General features: G+C 44.1%; 1 protein-coding gene across 1 annotated transcript in view; it reads left to right on the forward strand.

Annotated features, from left to right (window-relative positions):
• Positions 1–22112, forward strand: part of PRRC2B (proline rich coiled-coil 2B) — a 3584159-nt gene that overhangs the window by 1116669 nt on the left and 2445378 nt on the right. Inside the window, exon 12 of the mRNA XM_044058194.1 lies at positions 18692–18784. Within this exon, the coding sequence (XP_043914129.1) occupies positions 18692–18784 (93 nt within the window). The remainder of the gene's footprint in view (positions 1–18691; positions 18785–22112) is intronic.

Consider the following 22112-nt stretch of genomic DNA (forward strand, 5'->3'; position numbering starts at 1 on the left):
CAACACGTCCCCCCAGACCAGCTCATATTGGGTTTTTACTCCAGGTTCTTTCTGGTGCCAAAAAAGACTGGGGACTTGAGACCAATCCTCGATCTCTCACTTTTGAACCTGTCAGTAACCAAAGAAAAGTTCCGGATGGTCACTTTTCAGTCTATTCTCCCCCTATTACGGGAGAACGATTGGATGTGCTCGATAGACCTCAAGGATGCATACTATCATATTCTAATGGACAGACTATCCAGGAGGTTTCTCTGCTTCCGGCTAGGGGCCAGTCATTACCAATTCAGGGCTCTCCCTTTTGGTCTCACCTCAGCCCCCAGGGTGTTTACCAAAGTGTTAGCAGTGATAGCAGCCCACCTGAGGCTCCAGGGAATACAGGTTTTCCTGTACCTGGACGACTGGCTCCTGACCGCCTCGACAAGGCATCTACTCTGTACAGCCAGGGATTTTTTTTTCGCCTTGCTCCCTGGCTAGGGATCACAATAAATATGGACAAATCTGCTCTCACCCCGACCAGTCATAGATTTCATCAGGGCCAGGTTAAACAATCAATCTTGTAGCCTTCTTAACCCCAGAGAGACTTCGAACCCTGAGGTTTCATGTGCGGGCCATCCTTCTATCTTCATCTCCTCTGCCAGAATTGGTCCTGAGGGCTCGAGGCTCAATGGCAGCAGCAATCAACTTGTTACCTATGGCATGTTTGAACATGAAGGTCTTACAGTGGACCCTCCAAGTCCAGTGGTCTTTTCTTCACTACCCTCTGAGTCATCCTATTTCCCTCAGCAGGGCTTGCAAGAGGGCTCTCGTGTGGTGGCTGCAATCTCCGGATCTCCACACGGGACGCCCCTTCTCTATGGCCCCTCCCCTGGCCACGGTGACGACGGATGCCTCTCGCCTCGGGTGGGGGGGCACTCTTCGGGCAGAACTGTCCAAGGCGTGTGGAACGATGCGGAGACCTCTTTGCATATTAGTGTCCTAGAGATGAGGGCAGTGCTGTTAGCGTTGCAAGCACTTCAGGACCTTCTTCCTGTAGGGACAATTGCGATCCAGACGGACAACATGTTGGTTGTCTGGTACATCAGCAAACAAGGGGGAACCAGGTCTTACCTGCTCTGTCGAGAGGCCATGAGAGTGTGGGAATGGGCGATCTCCACCAACCGTTTTCTCATTGCAACGCACATTCCGGGACGGTCCAACATCCTGGTGGACAAACTCAGTCGCACCATCCTTTCCCCTTATGAGTGGTCTCTCAATCCGCTCGTAGTGAATCAGATTTTTGCCAAATGGGGGCAGCCCTGTTGCGATCTTTTCGCCTCTCCCTCAAACACCAAATGCAACAGCTATTTCGCTTTAATTCCCCAAGTCGGGGAATCCCCGAGAGATGCTCTGGTGCATGTTTGGCCTCCCGGTCTGCTTATGCTTATCCACCTCTCCCCCTGATGCTAAAGTTTCTACAGAAAGCCAGCCGGTTGGGGAGCAGGATTATCCTCATTGCCCCATTCTGGCCTCGTCAAACCTGGTTTCCTTACCTTTGGTCTCATCTGGTGAATCCTCCTGGGATTCTAGATCCCCTACCGGATCTGATCTCCCACCCTCTTTGTCTCCCGACCCCGAATCTGGACAGCCTCAAGCTCACAGCTTGGCTGCTCCAGTTCCACTCCTAGCCAGGACTCCCGGCAGCCCACAAGCCTTCTGCTAGGAAGGTTTACAGCAGCAAATGGAGACGTTTCTTTATCTGGACAGACCGTCAAAACTTGGATCCCTTCACAGCTCCTTTACCTGCGGTGCTAGACTTCTTATCAGGATTATTTCACCAGGGAGCTAGCTGTTCCACTGTCAAGGTTCAACTAGCAGCTATCTCTCACTACCATGTCGGACATGATCTGTGTCCCTTGATCACTTATAGGCTGTGCAAGACCTTCCTGAAGGGCACCTTCCTGCTCAGACCTCCGGTAAAGGAAGTGGTACCTCCGTGGGATTTGTCGTTAGTGCTTCAGGCTTTGACAGCTCCCCCCTTTGAGCCTGCAGCTTCAGTGGAACTCAAGTATTTGTCTTGGAAGACGGCCTTTCTCGTCGCCATCACCTCTGCTAGAAGAGTTTCTGAAATTCAGGCCCTTTGTGTCAAACCATTATAAGCTGGATATTATCTCCAGAGGGAGAGCATCCTTTGGCTCTGCAGTGCTCCAGAACATCCTTCCATGATGGCCGCCCAAGATTCAGGTAGCTGGGGACTCTGTCCCACAGGTTGCTGCACAAGTGAAGTTAACTACTTCAGATTAAGAAGTTATGTACTCACCATAATGTTCATCTGAGTAGATAAACTTCATTTGTCAGCAACCACCCCCCCTTTCCCCCTGACCTTCGATTATTCACATTTGCTGTCTTCAGAGTTGATTTTTGAAATTGGTTGATTTTTGAAATTGGTAAATCTGTAGCAGTTGCTGCTTGGGGGCAAACTTGATCTGAGGTCAGTCAGGGTTGGCAGGGGTTTATGGGTAGAGGGAGGAGCTAGGAGCTTGGATCTAAGCTGTTGAAAACTGCCGGCTTGGATCCGATACCCACAGGTTGCTGACAAATGAAGTTTATCTACTCAGATGGAACGTTATGGTGAGTACATAACTTCTTGCAATGTGGTTATGATTCACTGGAGGCCTCGTGCAGGGCTGCAGTTACAGGTTCTGTTATTAGAAGGCATGCTTGGTTAAAGAAACAGAATCCGCCTGATCATGTTAAAGCAAAGTTATTGGATGCTCCATTACAGCGTACTTCGTTTGGTGTCAAGGCAGAAGAGGTGTTGAAGAAAATGGAGGATAAAGCTAAATCTATGCAGACAGTAAAGGATTTCTTACAGGTACAGCCACCCAGATTTAGCAGGAACTGGCCTACTAAGAATTGGTCCTTTCCAGTGTCGGACAAACCACAAAGAGGCAGATTTAGATGCCCTAGAGACAGGCAACAGCCCCAGAGCTCATACAGGCCCAAACAATGGGGTGCTTCTACCTCCAAAAGCAGAGAAGACAAGCCACAGCCTTATAGGAAACAGTCCCAATGACTTCCCTCTGCAAATGCCAAGCACTTATCTTTTGGCAGCTCCTGTAGGGGGAAAGTTAGCACTTTTTTCACAAAATTGGCACAGGATCACCCAGGACAAATGGGTCTTAAATATAGTCTCTCAGGGCTACAGGTTCCACTTTCACACCTTTCCAAATGCAAAAGGTATGCCAGACCTGCCACACAATCAATGGGCAGAGGCACAAAAACAAGTTTCATCTCTCATGGACATGAGGGCTATTCAGCCAGTGCCACAACAAGAGCAGGGACAAGGATTTTACTCAAGACTTTTCTTAGTACCAAGAAAGGACAAAGCCTGGAGACCAATTCTGGACCTGTCTATTTTAAACACTTTTCTGGACGTTCCAAAATTCAAAATGTTGACTCTGCAGCAGCTTCTGCCCATGCTCGGCAAGATGGCATGGCTTGTGACTTTAGACCTAAAAGAGGCATACCTGCATGTCCCAATCAGACAGTCATGCAGAAGGTACCTCAGATTTATAGCTGGCTCAATGCACTACCAATTCTCTGCACTACCCTTTAGTTTATCTACTGCGCCCAGGGTCTTCACAAAATGCCTGGCACCAGTAATTGCATTTTTTGCAGACAGAGGAATACAAATATATCCTTACTTGGACGACTGCCTTATTCAAGCAGAGAACAAGGACATTCTACTACACCATCTGGCGTTTGTAAAAAGATTACTAACATGCCTAGGGTACACAATAAATGAAAAGAAACCAAAACTAGTACCCTGACGAGAGATAATATTCCTGGGTGCAAGCTTAAATACAACTGCCCAGATGGCTTATCTCACGCCCGACAAACAAAGACAACTGACTACTTATTTCAAAATGTTGGCAACAAAGACCCAGTTGTCTGCAAGAAAAATTCTGCAGGCATTGGGCTTCATGGCATCTGCATTCTGCTAATTCCATATGCAAGACTGCTTACGAGCAAACTACAATGGTATCTAAAAAGTGTTTGGACTCAACATTGCCACAGCCTGGAAGCAATAATTGCCCTCATTCCCTGCCTGCAACAGGAATTTCGATGGTGGGCAAAGGCCAGTCACCACAACAAGGGACAGCCTTTCACTTAACCCACAGCCAGGCAGATATTAACATCAGATTATGCCTGGGGGGCACATATGGCAGGAAGATGTATTCATGGCACGTGGCCCGCAAGCCAAGTGCAACTACATATCCATCAAAAAAAGATGCTGGCTGTTCAAAATGCCCTGACAGCCTTCAAGGATTTACTTCATCCAGGACAACTATTGATAAAGACGGACAATACTACAGTCATGTGGTACATAAATGAGCAGGGAGGCTTACATTCTTACCCCCTCTGCAGACTATCCATGACTTTGTGTGACACAGCATTGACTTACCAAGTACATCTGCCAGCACAGTACCTGCCAGGAAAGATAAATTCTCTGGCAGACGAACTAAGCAGAAAACTAATGGATCCCCATGAGTGGAAATTGGATCCACAAGTCATCAGCATGATAACAAGGAAATGGGGATGCCCGGACATAGACTTGTTTGCCTCCCCTCACAACTGCCAACTACAGAGATTCTGCACAAGAACTTATCACAAGCAATCATGGAAAGTGGATGCTTTGTCTTTCAGCTGTGAAAACTTAACAGTATATGCCTTTCCCCCACTGTCTCTCCTTCCCAAGGTACTCCTAAAGGTCAGACAAGAGAAGCCAAAAATGATACTGATTGCTCCAGACTGGCCATGCCAGCACTGGTACCCAATCCTAAAGAACTTGTCTCAATGCCCAGCCTGGACATTACCTCAAATTCCTCACTTATTGACCCAACAAAACAGTCAGATCTTGCACAACCAACTCAGGACCTTAAATCTGGCAGCATGGCAGATAATCTAACCATTTAAATCACGCCCCTCTCTAAAGCAGCTATGGATGTTATTTTGGAGGCCAGGAGGCCCAGCACCAGGGAATCGTATGCAGAAAAATGGAAGAAATTCTGTGCTTGGAACCAGGCACAAGGAATTGATACGCTTGTTCCAAATATTCCTCAGATTTTACAATACCTAATTGAGATGCTGGACAATGGCCTATCCTTCTCATCAATTAAGATCCATGCCTCTGCCATTTCAGCTCATTACAATACGGACCCACCTATTTTCTCTCATCCAATGCTAAGGCAGTTTCTCGTTGTGGTGGTGGTGCTGCAGGAACATTGTCGCTTCACAGTAAGACGCTGTCCAGTTCGATTCTCCGCTAGTGTCTCTGCGTGGAGACATGCGTGAATGGGCGTACCTTCGTTGAAGGTTGTGCGTCAGAGCTGGCAACTTGGTACGTAAAAATCTACTGCCAATCATTAGCGGGCCGGAGTTCCGCTGTGGCGACCCCTAACCGGGAAAAGCCGAGAGAGACAACAACTGCTAAGGCAGCATCTCAGAGGGGCCAAAAACAGAAGACCTCCAAGGAGAGCTCCAATACCTGCATGGGTCCTCAATTTTGTCTTGGAAAAACTCACACTGCCTCCTTTTGAGCCAGCCAATACAGCTGAGATAAATTACTTATCATGGAAAACAGCTTATCTGAAGTAGTTAACTTCATTTGTTCACAATAAAAGATAGTCCTGTCGAGTAAAGTGCCCTTGAAAAAACGACTGGCAATAGACAAAGAATATATATTCGAAGAGTACACCACAGGCTGTACAAAATCACTGCAGTTGTAAAAATATAGTTTAATAAAACAAACGGCACCAAAAAACAGTTAGCGCTTTCATGTTCATATAACGCTTCCTCAGACTTCAAACAAACTCCATATACTCGCATCTTATATACATATATAATTAACATGTTGCTAAAATCACTAATTGATTATGTAGCATTAAAGTGCTAGTGCCCCATTAATCATAAACATGAAACGCTAACTTCATACACATAAATACCTATAACTTCATATTGTTAACATCAATATTGTGTCTTAAAAATAAACAATACATATGGTACAAATTAATATAACAAAAACAAAATATAAACATATGAGTTTCCTAACTATCTAAACTCTTGTAAACAACTTTTTAGCCCTTATAAACATATAAACCTATGTGATAAAATTTGGTACCCATTATGGAATGTTAATGCTTAAACGACTTGGCTGCCAGGAAGGGCTTCAACGTTATCTTGTCATTGAGCCCATATTTATGTGCCTGTAGCCTAATAATCCACTTATTTTCTATTTCTTCTGTGTGGTTCCTCACATTCCCCAGTCTGCTTGTTCTCCTAACTAATTCCAGTACTCTAAACTTAAAACTATGTGTAGTCCCATGTTCAATAATGTGGCATGCTAAAGCATTGGTAGCATTCTCTCTATTTACAGCATATATACGCTCTCTAACGCGTTCACGCAATGTCCTGTTGGTCTTCCCTACATAATATTTATCACAGGACTGACACTGTGCCAAATAAACTAAATCTTTTGTTCTACAATCTGCATAATGTCTGAAGGTATAAATGTATCCTGTAAATGGATGCACAAACACATTGCCATCAGCTATATATTGGCATTGGTTACAGGTACGGCAAGCAAAAGTCCCTTTCCTTTGTGATAATATAGGTCTTTCCTCCATTTGTTCATAACATAAAAGCCTCTTTAGGGACTTCATATTCCTATAGGCTGTGTTAGGTGTTTCATCTACTAAAGTCTTAATTTTCTTGTCAATCACTAGTAATTTCCAATTGTTCTCAATTATTCGTCTAATACATCCATTTCTGTTGGTAAAAGGAATAATCAACCTATTTTTCATATTTTTATGTTTGTCCCTTGGTGAACTGTTGTCATTATTATCTCTATGGAAGAATGGTTTGCCTTTATGGGATCTTTTTGTCACAAGATGATATAGTATCCTGTACCTTTCTCTTATCATAACCTCTTGAAACAAAATTGTTCACTACTTATCTTGTTGTTCTTTGAAAACCATGTCATGTGTTGTTAACTTCGACACCCTGAGTACCTGATTCTTCACAATGTTGGAGTGAATATGTCTCGGGTGCATGCTGTTGCGATGCAAAAGACCATTTCTCCAGCATGGCTTCGTAAATATTTCTGTATCTATCCTATCAGACCCTTTAATTAATCTAACATCAAGAAATTCTATCACAGTTTGTGAATGTGTTGCTTCAAAAACAAGAAAATCAGTTGTACTGTTTAAATATATCACAAATTCACATAGTTCCTGTTCAGTCCCTCCCCATACAAAAAATACATTGTCTACAAATCTGGCATAATACTTGATGTTTTCAATAAATGCCGTACTGTTCAAAACATATGCACTCTCCCAATATGCCAACACCAAGTTGGCATAGGAATTCGCGCAAGGGGTACCCATCGCTACCCCCTTCTTTTGCAAAAAATATCTATCTTCATAAAGCAGAACATTGTCTAAAACCATTTCTAACAATAACATCCACTGTATAATTTTGGTATTGGTGATCCCCTTTTCTAACAAGAAAAGCTTCACAAACTCTATACCTGTATTATTGGGTATAGATGTGAATAGCGACTTTACATCAAGTGTTACCAAAATATCATTTACCCCAGTGGGTGTTTTATTATTAGATGAAGCTAAACTCTCCAAACATTGTTGGGTGTCCTTTAATATATATGCAGTGTTGTTAACAATAGGCTTAAACTGCTTATCCAAAAATATAGACAAAGACTCAGTTAGCCAGCCTTTGCTGGAAACAATGGGTCTAAGGGGAGGATCGAACAACTGTTTGTGTATTTTAGGGAGGCCCCTAAATGTAGGAACCAAAGGATCTTCTATCAAAAAATATTTATATAGGTCTACATTTATAACGTTACTCAACAAAAGGTCATATAGATGACTATGGACCCCCTTTATTAAATTGTTGAGAGTTACTATTTAAAGGACAATAGGTATCTACATCTGTTAACATATTTACAATCTTAGATTTATACATCTCTCTGTCCATAATGACGACAGTTCCCCCTTTATCCGCTTGTCTAATGACAATGTTAGTATTACTTTGCAAATCCAGGACAGCTTTCCTTTCCTCTTTTGTCATATTAAAAAACTCTGGTTTAACATTATTGCTTGTATACAAATCCATTAAGTCATTTTCACATGCACGTTCGAAAACCTCTAAAAGTGGATGTAACTGTGGCATGTATGCAGAAGGTTTTCTAAAGACATTATAGCCCTCTTTGGTATTTACATTAACATCTCCGTACATCATTTTTAGTGCAACATTCCTTGTAAACTTTTTAATGTCAATGACTATCTGAAACGTCTGAAAAAACAGACGGTATAAAATTCAGTCCTTTAAGGACTTTGAGTTCATATTCATTGAGTTCGTACCTGGAAATATTGACCACTGAATCATGTTGATCGGCTTCAAGGCCCTCTTCTGTTTTTCGTACACTTCTTCCGTGCTTTTCCTTTTCTTCGCCTTGTTCTGAGGCGACCATGTCCTCCTTTCGAACTGTTTGAATGGAAGCGGAAAAGAAGGAAAATCTTCCACTTCTACAAACACTTCATTTTCCAACACTGCTACTGCTCCACTAGTAACAGGTAGTTTCCTACGTACATCATGGAAATTAGATTGCTCTAAGCACTGTGGACCTTTCTGTAGGTGCACTTTCCCTTCACCATTGGAGTGTATCATCGCCTCAATTGTCACCTGTCGCTTCTTATTGACCATTGGCTCCTTCGTTGTAGTATCTACATTCAAAACATGTGGCGCGGAAGATTCAACACTATTAGCGACCTCGAGTGATGATGTTAGTGTTTGCGCTGTCTTCTGTGCAGCCTGTGCGCCTCTGGCGGCTGATTTAAGTGGAGCTGGCATAGCTTCGACTACTGTATTGTTTGAGTATTGTTTGATATTCCTGTCCCTCGGCCAAGAAAACACTTGGCCTTTTTGGAAATCTACAAAGTCCCTTTCAAGTTTTCTTTTTTTGTCTTGTAGGGACTTGGTGTCAATAGAGGACAACATTAGTTGTAAATCATTATGTAGCATATTTAGTTCATTGTCGCCCAGTAAATTCTTAAGCTCCAATTCAGTATCATTAATTTCGGTTGTTAGTGTCTCCTCAGTTAAACAATACTGTTCAATCAATAATCTTATATAGCCGAAGCTGGTGTTAATGTTCAGCTTCTGCCACTTAGTTAAAAGTTCAGGGTATGCTGTTCCGAACGTGGGCATCTTGAGAACCCTTAAACCTCTAGGGACGAGTCGGAAGCTTAAACAAGCCTCCATGTGTAGTTTTTGCCACTGAACATTTCTTAGTTTTTGAAGTTTGTTCTCAAGTCTTCTTGTTACCAAAATCACATCCATATTGTGTTTACGATTTACGTTAACAGAGTCATTGTTGATTAAATCCTTCGTAGTCAGCTTCAGTAAAGGGTTGGAGCCCATCTCCATTAAAGTATTCAGAGTAAATACCTTTTCGGGTCTTGATACATGAGAATTAATCTCAAGTATTGGTTCCACAACCATGGCTCGACAGGAAAAAAAACGAAACCAGCAAACAATAAAAGATAGTCCTGTCGAGTAAAGTACCCTTGAAAAAATGACTGGCAATAGACAAAGAATATATATTCGAAGAGTACACCACAGGCTGTACGAAATCACTGCAGTTGTAAAAATATAGTTGTTTAATAAAACTTCATTTGTTCATCAACCTGTGGGTATCAGATCCGAATCGGATCCGTGCCGGCAGCTTTTTTCAGCTAAGATCTGAGCTCCAAGCCCCTCCCCCTTACCCATAACCCCCTGCCATCCTTCTCTGTCCTCAGATGTCGTTTGCCGCGGCCTATTCAGGCACCTAGAACGAGTTCCAGGTGTAGGGTTTTGTGAGTTTTTCAAGAAAAATTACCTTTTTTCATCTAGTTTTTCAGTTTAATTAAGCGAGTGAGTGTTCCCTTTTCTAGTTAATTAAGCTAGTTTTGTTGGTAAAATTTATATATTTTTTTAGTTAGTCTAGTCTTCCCTCTTCTCCGTGTGTGTGAAGGTGTGTTTGGGTTGGGCCTGTTTTATTACTATGGCCGAGGCCCCTAAAACCTTCTTTTCTAAATGCACCGAGTGTGGCCATAAGCTATCTCCGGCGGATGGCCACACTCTGTGTGTTATCTGCCTTGAGGTTGACCATCTTTCTTCGGGCTGCACAATTTGTGCAGCCTTCAACCCCAGGGCTTTGAGGGATAGGAGGTCGAAGTTGATTCTGGTGGGACTTCTGCCCCCCGGACTCAGCTTCGTCCTCTTCTCCCTCGGCGGCACCGGCTGCTATTGCAGCGGTCCCGCCTTCTATCCCTGCTCCCCTGGCCGGGACTCACCCCCCCTACCGTGGCTCAGGAGGAGAGGGAATTTAGGAGGGAGAAAAGAAAGACCACAAGTGGCGGGCTGAAGCTTCCTCTTCAGCTCGCCAGCTAAGCAGTTAGTTTCTCCTAGGGCTTCCGGGCCTTCTCCTTCCCGGCTCCATTCACCCCGCTTTTCCCCAGAGCCAGAGGAGGAGGAGACCCTGTTGCCTGCGAGGTCCTCGAGGCGTCACTCCAGGCCTGCCTCGGTGGCCTCGTCTAGATCAATCCGAAGTTTTTCAAATGCAGATATGGACCGGATGATGCGTAGGTTTCTCCAGGCCCAACTGCAGATGGGAGTGCTCCAATTGCTCCTTCTCCGACCCACTTCCGGGGTTCGGAGCCGTCGCATCCAGGCAGCATCTAGTCGGGGGAGGCTCGGCGCCGATAGTACACCCTACTTCGGCTCCGACCGCATCCTCGAGTTTGTCTGGTCCTTTTTCAGATCCAAGCTCACGGAGCCTTGAGCTGAGCTTCGGATCCAGAGGTGTCGGTGTGTCTTTGGCTCTGTCTCTGTCAGAGCATACTGGCCATTTGGATCCGATTGTGCCACCTCCGGTCCGCACCTCGGATCCGAAGGGGCTGCTCTCGGAGCTTAGAGAGAGTAGTTCTCCTTCGGCGTTCGATGTTGTGGAGAGGGTCTTGTCGAGGGACTTGAGCCCCCAGGCTCCTGCTGTGGTTCCACCCATCACTCCCTCTCAGACTGGCCTATGTGCCATCACCCAGCCCCAGGGACAGCCTACGCCTACGTCCCAGATGGTTTCCTTAGAGGAACAGGATGTGGTTGGTGAGGCATCCTCGGACATCCCCTCCGAGGAGGTTCCTCACAAACGTAAGTGCAAGAGGAGGCACTTGGACTCACCCGAGTCCCTGACAGAGGACACAGACTTAGGGGAAGGTTCCCCAAGGTCAACCCCCGAGGACGTCTCCTTCGGAGACATTATGGAAATGTTTCGCATTAGAGGGGGGTGGTCAACCCAAAAGCCTTCCTCCGATTAGTCTGCGTTTCTGGAGGCGTTTGACGCAGGCCCATCTACTTCTTTGGTGTCTTCTCCCACCGATCCCCTGGTAGATCTGATCACTACCTGGGCATGGAAGGAACCGGACACTGTGGAGCCCATACCAAAGAGACCAAACAAAATTCTCAGTCCACCCACAGATAGGATGGTTTGGAGCAAGGGTGCTCCAGTAGATGCCATGTTGGTGGCGGCTGCCACCAAGAAGCAACTGGCCCGGGAGAGTTCCTCAGTCCACCCTCCCGATAAGGAGTCTCTGACGATGGACCGCATAGGGAAGCGGATGTTTGCTTCAGCCACCTTCTCAGTAAGGTTGCTGAACTACATGGCACGTGATACGACTCCAGCGGGATCTCATCAAAGAATGCGCAGGGTTGCCCCCAGAGTCTGTCGGCCGAGGATAAGAAAATATTCTCAGCCCAAATGGCCACTCTTAAGTCCATTCCGAACACTTCTATGCGACTTCTTTCCCGTGCCATGGAAGGAGCCGCTAGAGCTAGCAGAGCGGGCATTGTCTTACAGCGGCATGCTTGGCTCCGTCTCTGCGACTTTGCGGAACCCTTCAAGGCATACTTCGCAAATGCCCCTTTTGACTACTCTTTTCTCTTTGGCAAGACCGTCCATGACACGCTGGTCCAGAGTGAGAAAGACGGGAAGAAGTTGTCTGCCATCGGGATCCGCTTCTCGGCTCCCCAGAGGTCCTTTTCCATGAACCAAAGGGGACAAAAGAAGTTGTGGTTCCGGAAATCTCAACAGTCCCATTTCGCTCCGGACCCCTTGTCCTTCAGAGGCAGAGGACGACTGGGTGGATGCTGGCCCAGAGGCAGAGGGGGGGGGGGGCAAAGAATTTCAGGTTGAGAGAACCTGTTTCGGATTGGCCCGCGCAGCAGCCCTGAGGGGTTACCCGACTGCTCCTTTCTAGAGGCAGTCAGGGTGGCGGGGCGTTTCTTGAGGCACCTAGCAGTTTGGGAGTCTATTACAACAGATCGCTGGGTGCTTCGAATCATATCCAGAGGTTACACTATCCCCTTTCTGAATCTCCCTCTCAGAACCTGGAGCCTCCCCGATGTCCCACCCAGTCGAGGGGAGGCAGCAGCCACAGAAATAAAGCAGCTGCTAGAAAAAAGAGCAATCCAGCCCGTCCCCCAAGATCAGTCTGGATCAGGCTTCTACTCCAGGTTCTTTTTGGTGCCAAAAAAGTGGGGGACTTGAGACCAATCTTCAGCCTGTCCACTCTGAACCTGTCGGTTGCCAGAGAAAAGTTCTGGATGGTCACCATTCAATCCATTCTCCCACTCCTGCAGGAGAATGACTGGATGTGCTCTATAGACCTCAAGGATGCGTACTACCACATTTTGATGGACAGATGATCCAGAAGGTTTCTCCGCTTCCGGCTGGGAGCCAGTCACCATCAGTTCAGGGTCCTTCCCTTTGGTCTCACCACAGCCCCCAGGGTGTTCACCAAAGTGGTGGCAGTTGTAGCGGCCCACCTGAGGCTTCAGGGAATACAGGTCTTTCCGTACCTAGACGACTGGCTCCTGACCGCCCCTTCCAGGCATCTACTCTGTTCAGCCAGGAATTACTTCCTTCACTTGGCCTCTCGTCTGGGAATTTCAATCAATCTCAAGAAATCCTCCCTTCAACCAACTCGGACCTTAGATTTCATAGGGGCTAGGTTAGGTACTAACCTGTTGAAGGGCCTTCCTAACTCCGGACAGGCTTCGAACTTTGACATTCCACGTGATGGCCCTCTTACAAGCCCCGGCTCCCCCAGCGGAATTGGTCCTGAGGGCACTAGGTTCCATGGCGGCTGCCATCAATCTGTCACCACTAGCTCGTCTAAACATAAGGGTCCTGCAATGGACCTTGCAGGTCCAATGGTCCGTCCTGCAACATCCGCTAAGTACAGCTATCCCCCTCAGCAAGATTTGCAGGAGGTCCCTACTATGGTGGAACCAGTCCTCGGTTCTCCGGGAAGGGCGCCCCTTCTCTGACCCCACCCCAAGCCACGGTGACCATGGACGCTTCTCGCCTCAGGTGGGGGGGGGCACTGCATGGGCAGAACCGTCCAAGGCACGTGGACACTCTCGGAGACCTTGTTGCACATCAGTGTTCTAGAGATGAGGGCGGTGCTTTTAGCGTTGCAAGCACTCCAGGCCCTTCCCTTAGGGACCATTGCAATTCAGACAACATGTCAGTAGTCTGGTATATCAACCAACGGGGGAACCAGATCCTATCCGCTGTGTCGAGAGGCCATGAGAGTTTGGGAATGGGCGATCGCCACCAACCGCTTTCTCATAGCAACGCACATTCCGGGTTGGTCCAACATTTTGGCAGACAAGCTGAGTCGAACCATCCTCTCACCTTACGAGTGGTCTCTGAACCCGAGAGTAGCGAAGCAGATCTTCAAGTGGGGTCAACTTTGCTGCGATCTTTTTGCGTCGCCTTCAAACACAAAGTGCAGCAAGTACTTCGCTCTACTTCCCCCATCAGGGGAATCCCCCAGAGACGCTCTAGTCCATGTTTGGCCATCCGGTCTACTTTATGCTTATCCACCTCTCCCCCTCATGGTAAAATTCTTGCAGAAAGCTCGTCTTTTGGGGAGCAGAGTGATCCTCATAGCTCCATTCTGGCCTCGTCAATGTGGTTCCCTTGCCTGTGGTCTCATCTGGTTAATCCTCCATGGATTCTGGATCCCACTCCGGATCTGATTTCTCACCCCCCTGGAGCTGACAACTCCAAATCTGGACATTCTCAAGCTCACAGCTTGGTTGATCCAGTTCCAGTCATAGCTAGGACTCCCGGTATCTCCTCCTCCATTAAAGATATTTTAGTAGCCGCTCATAAACCTTCTACCAGAAAGATCTATAAGAGCAAATGGAAACGTTTTTCGATCTGGGCAGAACATAGACATATGGATCCCTTTACAGCCCCGATACCAGCTGTATTAGAGTTTTTGTCACACTTTGATCAAGGTGCCAGCTCCTCCACCGTCAAAGTCCAATTAGCAGCAATTTCACACTTTCATATGGGAAGTGATCTCGGTTCATTAGCTTCTTCCAAGATCTGCAAAACTTTCGTAAAAGGTACTTTCCTGTTGAGGCCTCCTGTTAAGGATGCAGTTCCTCCGTGGGATTTACCCTTGTCCTTCAGGCTCTTACTGGCCCTCCCTTTGAACCTGCAGCTTCGGTGGATCTTAAATACTTATCTTGGAAAACAGCCTTTTTCATTGCCATCACTTCGGCTAGAAGGGTTTCAGAGCTTCAAGCCCTTTGCGCCAAACATCCATATCTGTTCTTCCATACAGATACTGTCCCTCAGGACCAATCCCTCTTTCTTACCTAAAGTTGCCTCTGAGTCCAACATTAGTCAATCTATCAACTTACTGTTTTTTCCCCCAAGTTATCAGAACAAAGGTGAATACAAATTACATTCTTTGGACGTGCACGATTGAAGTTCTATTTACACATGACTGCTGATCGTAGGAAATCTGAGCAACTACTTGTATCCTTTGCTAAACCCTTTTTGGGTAAACCTGTGTCAAAAGCTACATTGTCCAGATGGATTTCACAATGTATACTTCTTGCATACAAGAGTTCTGGCCGACCAGAACCTGTCTGAGTTCACGCCCATTTTACTCTATCGATTTCCACTTCTGCTGCCTTTTGGTCCAGGGTGCCCTTGGATGACAATTGTTCAGCAGCCACTTGGGCTTCATCCCATACCTTTATTACCCATTACAAGCTGGATATAATTTCCAGAAGGAGGGCGTCCTTTGGCTTTGCAGTGCTCCGGAATATTCTTCCATGAGGACCTCACAAGTTTTTTAGGTAGCTGGGGACTCTGTCCCACAAGTTGATGAAAAAATGAAGTTAACTACTTCAGATAAAGAAGTTATGTACTCACCATAACGTTCCATCTGAGTAGGTAACTTCATTTGTCAGCAACCCCCCCCCCCCTTCGTCCCCCTAACCTGTAGTTTGTCCCTTTTTAGGATCTTTGTGCTCTCTGTACCAGATGACATCAGGTTAGGATGTTTAGTTGATTCTTTGGTTGTAGTATTCTATGATGCTAAGCAAACTCGATCTGAGGACAGAGAAGGATGGCAGGGGGTTAGGGGGAGGAGCTTGGAGCTCAGATCTTAGCTGAATAAAGCTGCCAGCTCTGATCCGATACCCACAGGTTGCTGACAAATTAAGTTACTTACTCAGATGGAACGTTATGGTGAGTACATAACTTTTTCTCCTAGCAATAACTTCAGCAAGAAGAGTCTCAGAATTACAGGCACTAATGGGTGTGGAACCTTTTATTGTTTTCCATCCCGACAGGGTTTCTCTAAGGACAAACCCAACATTTATGCGTAGGGTAGTGTCCAGTGTGGCCCTTAACCAAACCATACATTTGCCTACCTTTTATCCAAACCTGCAGAATAAGGGGGAGAGACTTCTGCATTCTTTGGACATGCACAGACAGCTACGCTTTTACTTGGACAAGACTAAAGCTTTCAGAAAGACCGAGCAACTCTTAGTGGCATGCTGCAGGAACGCAAGGGAAAGCTATTTCAAAGCAGACTATTTCAAAATGGATAGGCCACTGCATTCGTTTCTATTCACAACATGGCAAATCAGTGCCTAAGGGCCTTAGGCCACATTCTACCAGAGCAGCAGCAGCCACTTCAGCAGCCTTCCTCAGAGGAGTACCAACCAAGGACATTTTGGAGGCTGCAACCTGGACTTCAGTGTACACTTTCACAAAGCACTACCACTTACCTCTTTACTCTAAATCCAGAGCAGGCTTTGCCACTGCAGTTCTGCAGGGCCTCATAGCCACTCCTAATTCTATTTAGGCCCAGCCACCCAACCTCAGCTTTGGGATTCAACCCAAGTGTAATGACTGCAACAGTGAAACATGATGGACATAGTACAGTTGTGTACCCACTATAAATGTAGATGTTAGAGTGTATTCACTGTTGCAGTCCAGGTTACCCTCCCACCATCCCCCTTTCATTGCTAGGACTTACCTGTACTTCTCTATTCTATATAACCTATGTGGTGTATTTGCTTGTAGATGAAGTTTAAGTGCATGCTTTTTTATGATCAGAATTTTTTAGCCTACCCTTTTGGGGGCACCTGACATTTGGGGCAAGAAAAACTGAAGAAAATGGCATTGGCTGCATCTTTTATACCCGTAGCGCACTGACGTCAGGTAAGAGGCGACAGCAACCGACGCCGGACCAGGACTTTGGAATTCAGGCCGACTGCGGGTAGCTTGCCAGCAGGGTAACCCAAGAGTAATGACTGCAACAGTGAATACAGTCTAACATCTACATTTATGTTAGGTACACAACTGTACTTTCCTGCACGTGGGCCTCTTGCCAAGACGTGCCTTGAAGACAGGTGCCAGCTTTAGAAAAAAAGTTTAATATTGACTCTTGTACCACTTGAAGTCTGGCAGCTGAGATGCCACATGTTTGTGGGTCTGTGTTCCTGCCACAAGTGTTACTTGCACTGAATTGGTACTTGGCCCAGTAATAGCAGAATTCAGCCAGGAGGTATAAATAGCGTGCTCAGTGAAGTGCGTCTCAGGTACACTCTGTCTTGACGTGGTTAAATGTGACCCTCAGTTGTAAATTATCCATAGGTCTCTGAGTCAGTCTGAGTTGTAGTTGGAATTTTTTTCATCAAATCTTTCATCTCATAATTTTTGCTTTCTCAGTATTTTACACTCTATGCTATTGTGTCCAGGCTTGCATTCCTCATGTTTTCTGCCACTTGGACTGTACACATCTTTATCTTTTCCTTTGTCAGAAAGAGATTACATTTGATTTCTACCGAAATATTAACTCGTGATTTGTTTCAGCTGTCTTCTGGTGCTATTATTTTGATGCTTATGTATCACATTGCAGCTCTGGAAGGTTTCTAAGAAAGAACCGTTGAAAGGGTTCCTTACCAGGTCCAGCCATGGATTTAGAACAAAAAGTAAAGGATCTTAAGGCCATGTACTAGCTGAGTATCCTTTCAGCCCCAAGTGTGCCTTCTAACTGTTGACCTTTGGGTTATGGGCCCAGCTTGCTTCTGCTGCTCCACTCCTGTGTCTCTAACTGTGGAGGAGGAGGAGGCTGGATGAGCGACTGTCCTACCAGCAGGAACTTCTGAGGATTGAGTTGTGAAATTCCTTGCTTGAGCACATGGCTGTTGAGTTTTTTGCATTCAGTGCATTCTCCAGGGAAGATCTTATTTGAGCTTAGAGTCGAAAAGTAATGTCTTGGAGTTATATCACCGTAATCTGAAGAACTGGCTGTTGGCTCTTATTTGGCCTTGTGAACAAGCTGCTGTTCTCAGGACATTGGTTGTAAAGTCAGCATAGGTCCTGGAGTATATGGATGTATATATCTCTAGACATACCAAAGCTTAGTTCACTTCTGTCTAGGAGTAGTCTCTTGTTGGCCGTTAATACTGTGTGTGTTTGTTGTGCATCATGATGAGTATCAAGCATCCAAGTGCATGATTTCTGGAGCACTTTTCACAGTTACAATTTGCAGTTAAAATTCAGCTTATTTATTGCTAGAAGGGAGTAAGCCAGTAGAGGTGGTGTCAGTATTTTGCATGCCATTGGGGAGAAACCCTTGAAGTATATAACACTAAACTCGAACTTGTGGTAGTTAGGGAAGCTAGGGTAGTAGTATAGGCATAGAACAAGCATACTAGGATTCAGTGTTTGGCTGCATATCATTTTCATGATGCTTTGAATGACAAAATTTATATTGGCATTACAGATTTGCTTTCTTAAGCATGGCAGGGAGCCATGAGTGAATGTTATTTGACAAAGACATCTAATTGGAAGGACCATCAGTGCCCAAAGATGTCCGCAATGAAAGGCAATATTAACTTTAGCAGTAAAATAAGTTATTTATATTTACCTTCCAAATGGAGTACTTTAATTATTGATATTTTGATTTTGTAAAATAACTAGAAATTTGAATCTGCTGCAAACTTGGGGCAGTAGGCCAACAGTGGCTTTGGAGTGTGTGATGAGTAGATTTGCACTGGATGATGCATCGTTCCCTTCGACTTGAGTGTAGGTGATGAGGTTAAAATAAATTTAACTTTCGTGGTACCAAATCAGTTTGTGGGCACACTTATGATAGAGGTGTACTCCTTAGGTAATTCAACATGGCTTTTGATTTTTATTTATGGTACATGCATACATTTTTGTATGCAACATCAGGGATTTTCTGACTGAAATTATTTTGCTGCTTAGGTCTCCATGAAGAGGTGGACTATTCAGAAAAACTCAAGTTTAGTGATGATGAAGATGAAATGGAACATCTGTCAGCTGTGAGAAAAGTTAGAGGTAAGTTGTACTTTGAATTCTTTTGGCCTGACAGGAAAGCTTTTGTTTTAACTTTTCATTTAATAGTAAGGTAGACCAGATCTGTGCTATGTAGCTATGTCATAGTGTGTTTAACAGTTTGAAGGTAAATTGCAGTTTAGTTATGTTTGATGGTTTTACAGCTGTCCGATTGCAACTTCACCTCCATCACATTGCATGTAATTTTTTTTTCCAGACTGTAACATGAATTTACTGGACATTAGATTTACAGATTCTGTATTGTGAAAGAAAGATTTAAATTAGTAATTTAAGATGCATAATGTCATTACTTGGAATAATATTAACAAGTCCCACCACTTCACCAGTCTTTACCTCCCACACAGTAGCACAGATAATGACTCAATGATCACTGTCTAATTTCTAGTATGCTTACACCTAAAGGCTGGTACAGTAGTCATTCTGACTGTAGGACTTGAAAGCTGTTTAATTTTCCTCCTCAATATAATATACATCAGCTATTCCAGCAGATAGTCTGTTCTTGATTAACGTTTGATAACACCCACCAGTACTTATCCTTTTCCCCATGCAAAATGAGTGCCTGCTTGTCTAGCCTAATCAAACTAGCAACAGGACAAAAGAGGCACAAGTCCTTTACTCAGTCCATGAGGATGTCCTTGGTCATCCTCTGCATCCAGTACCTCTAAGAAAAGCAAATTAAGGGGAGGGCAGAGAGGGATGTAGATGTGTCTTGGGAGACTGTCATTCCAAGTCTGTTTGAGGATGCTGGCTCCAGTAAGTGCTTTCGAAGATCTCAGACCATATACTCTCTTCCAAAGGCACGTTCACCCAGAATGAGAGAGGATGCAGCTTCCCTGCTGTACTTAGCTGGGACTTGCTTATGGGTTCTCCACTGTTGGGTTTAAAGAGGATGTTGTGGACCATGAAATAGAAGTGTATAATTTCGAGTCAGCATTCCACTTGAAATGTTTCATCATCTGTGTTTTTTAAACCCCATTAACCCTATAGTTCAAAGCAGACACCTGTTTTTCAGATATTAGGTATGTTTTGTGCTTTACCCCAGGCTTCCCAGTTTGGTGGATTGCCCTTTTCCAGGGGTTCCTGAAAGTTTTAACCTACAGACAGGGTATGAGCCTCCATTGTATAGGGTCTCCTCTACTAAACATTCTCCTCCACAGGCTAAGGAACCTGGAAAAGTGAAGGGGAGGGACTGGACTATTCCTCCCAAATGTCTTTCCCCAGGATATGATAAAGCACAAAGGGCTTGTATCTCTGAGCACCTCCACCCCCGAGGCAATCTCATTTTGAGAAAAAACCTTCACTCTGATGGAGTACTTCATTTGAGAAGTAAAGGGGGCATCAGAGGTGCAGAAGAGATGTCTTCTTGCATGTCCTGGAGGATGCCATTCTTTTAGCCTCCCAGGGTCCAGACTGTCAACTCTGTTTTGTGAAATCAGACAAATACTACAGGGTCAAAGCTTCCCATAAATACCTGTATAATAATCCTATTATAGATCAAGCTGTGGTGGTCATGGGTCCAAAATAAAGGGTCCGGTTTGATTCTTATTCCCAGCACTCCCCTAAATGACAGAAGGCATGGCTTTGGATAGATTTTGGTAGGAAAAAGCTGTATATTTTTTGACACATTGGCCTTGTAGATGTCTGATATGGACATGAATGCAAAAGTCTTGGAGCTCACCAGTTCAGGTGGCCAAAGCCTTGATTTTCCTGTATATGATGTTTATTGAGCGCTTTCGTTTAGTTTATTACAAAACTTCATCAGAATATCTAGTAGAAAAACAGACAACTGACTCAACAAAGTGTATATGTATATATATATATCCCATCATGCACTAGTTAAACAACAATTATGCCTATCCTTCCTACTTAAAGGAATATTATCAAAATTAGTGAATTAAATACCTATGAATATAGATAATACATTTCATAAAACATAGAAAGGCTTAAAATGTAATAAAATCCTATCTAAACTAAAACACATGTATATGTATATATATATATATATATATATATATATATATATATATATATATATATATATTTAAATAAAAAACAAGCAACTACATGAAGCCATCAGCTTTTAACCTAAGAATAGAACCAATTGATACATTCTTATTTAGCCCTGGTTGTTGGGTGGCATTAGCTCTCAGTTGCCACCTCAACTCTAATAATTCTCAAAAAATCATTTTTAGGACCCCCTCTGTCATTCAAAAACACCTGTTCCAAAATGGTAAAACTAAAATAATGCACTTAATTTCCAAGATATGTGAAGCAAGGGTGTTTTTTGCATCCTTCTTTTTAATATCATAGTAATGCTGATATAGTCTCGTTCTTAATGCATTAATAGTTTTACCTATTTAGAAACTTTTACAAAAGTTACACAGGGCAAGGTACACCACACCTTTTGTACTGCAGGAAAACTTCTGTTTATAGAAAAAATTTCCATAATTAGGTGTTGAGACACTAGTTCCTTATAAAATGTATTTACATTGCAAACAAAAAACACATTTCTACATTTTTCCCATCTCCAAACACCCTCTAGTATTCTTCTCCAACGTGTTTTTGAAACACAAATCCTTTTTATAAACTATCTTAGGATTAAAACCCATCAGCTCATTAAATTCAGAATCAATATTAAATATATTCCAATTTTGTTGCAAGATTTCACAAATATTATTTTTTTATTATAACTAAAGACACCTGTAACAGAAAAACTAGTGTTACGTTCTTTATCATTCTTTGTTAGACATATCAAATGAAGCACCTTTCCCCAGTAGGTGATAAAATACCTCTTTCTCTTTTTAACCACTTCTTGTAGTAAAGGATGTAAAAAAATCATAGGGATAGTTCCTATTTAAAAGCATGTCTTCTAATATCTGAATTTCATGAAGAAAATCATCCCAGTCTGACACCATTCTTGCAAGACGTACCGCTTGCCCTTTTTCTAAGGCCCTTTTTTGATGTATTGTCTGAAAGCTGTTATAATGAAGTAAAATGTTAGAATAGGTCAGCTTTCTATATAATGTCTTGAAGGCCTGATGTTCTCTCACCTTTGAAATAGTGATATCTAAATAATTAATAGCCTCTTAAGACTTTGTGTAAAATCAAGGAAATCTGTGCTTTCTTTCAAAAAGGATAAAAAGTGCTGTAATTCTTCCTCACTATTGTCCCAGAATATAAGAACATATTCAAGGTACCTGCAATAATACTTACAGTACCCTGAAAAAGTACTGGTAAACACAATCTCCCTTTCCCAGAGAGCTAAGACAATATTTGCAAAAATGGAAGGACAAATGGCTCCCATTGCTAC

Source organism: Protopterus annectens, chromosome 16.part0, assembly GCF_019279795.1.
Source record: "Protopterus annectens isolate FY-2018-M chromosome 16.part0, PAN1.0, whole genome shotgun sequence".
In the NCBI taxonomy this organism is placed as follows: Eukaryota; Metazoa; Chordata; order Ceratodontiformes; family Protopteridae; genus Protopterus; species Protopterus annectens.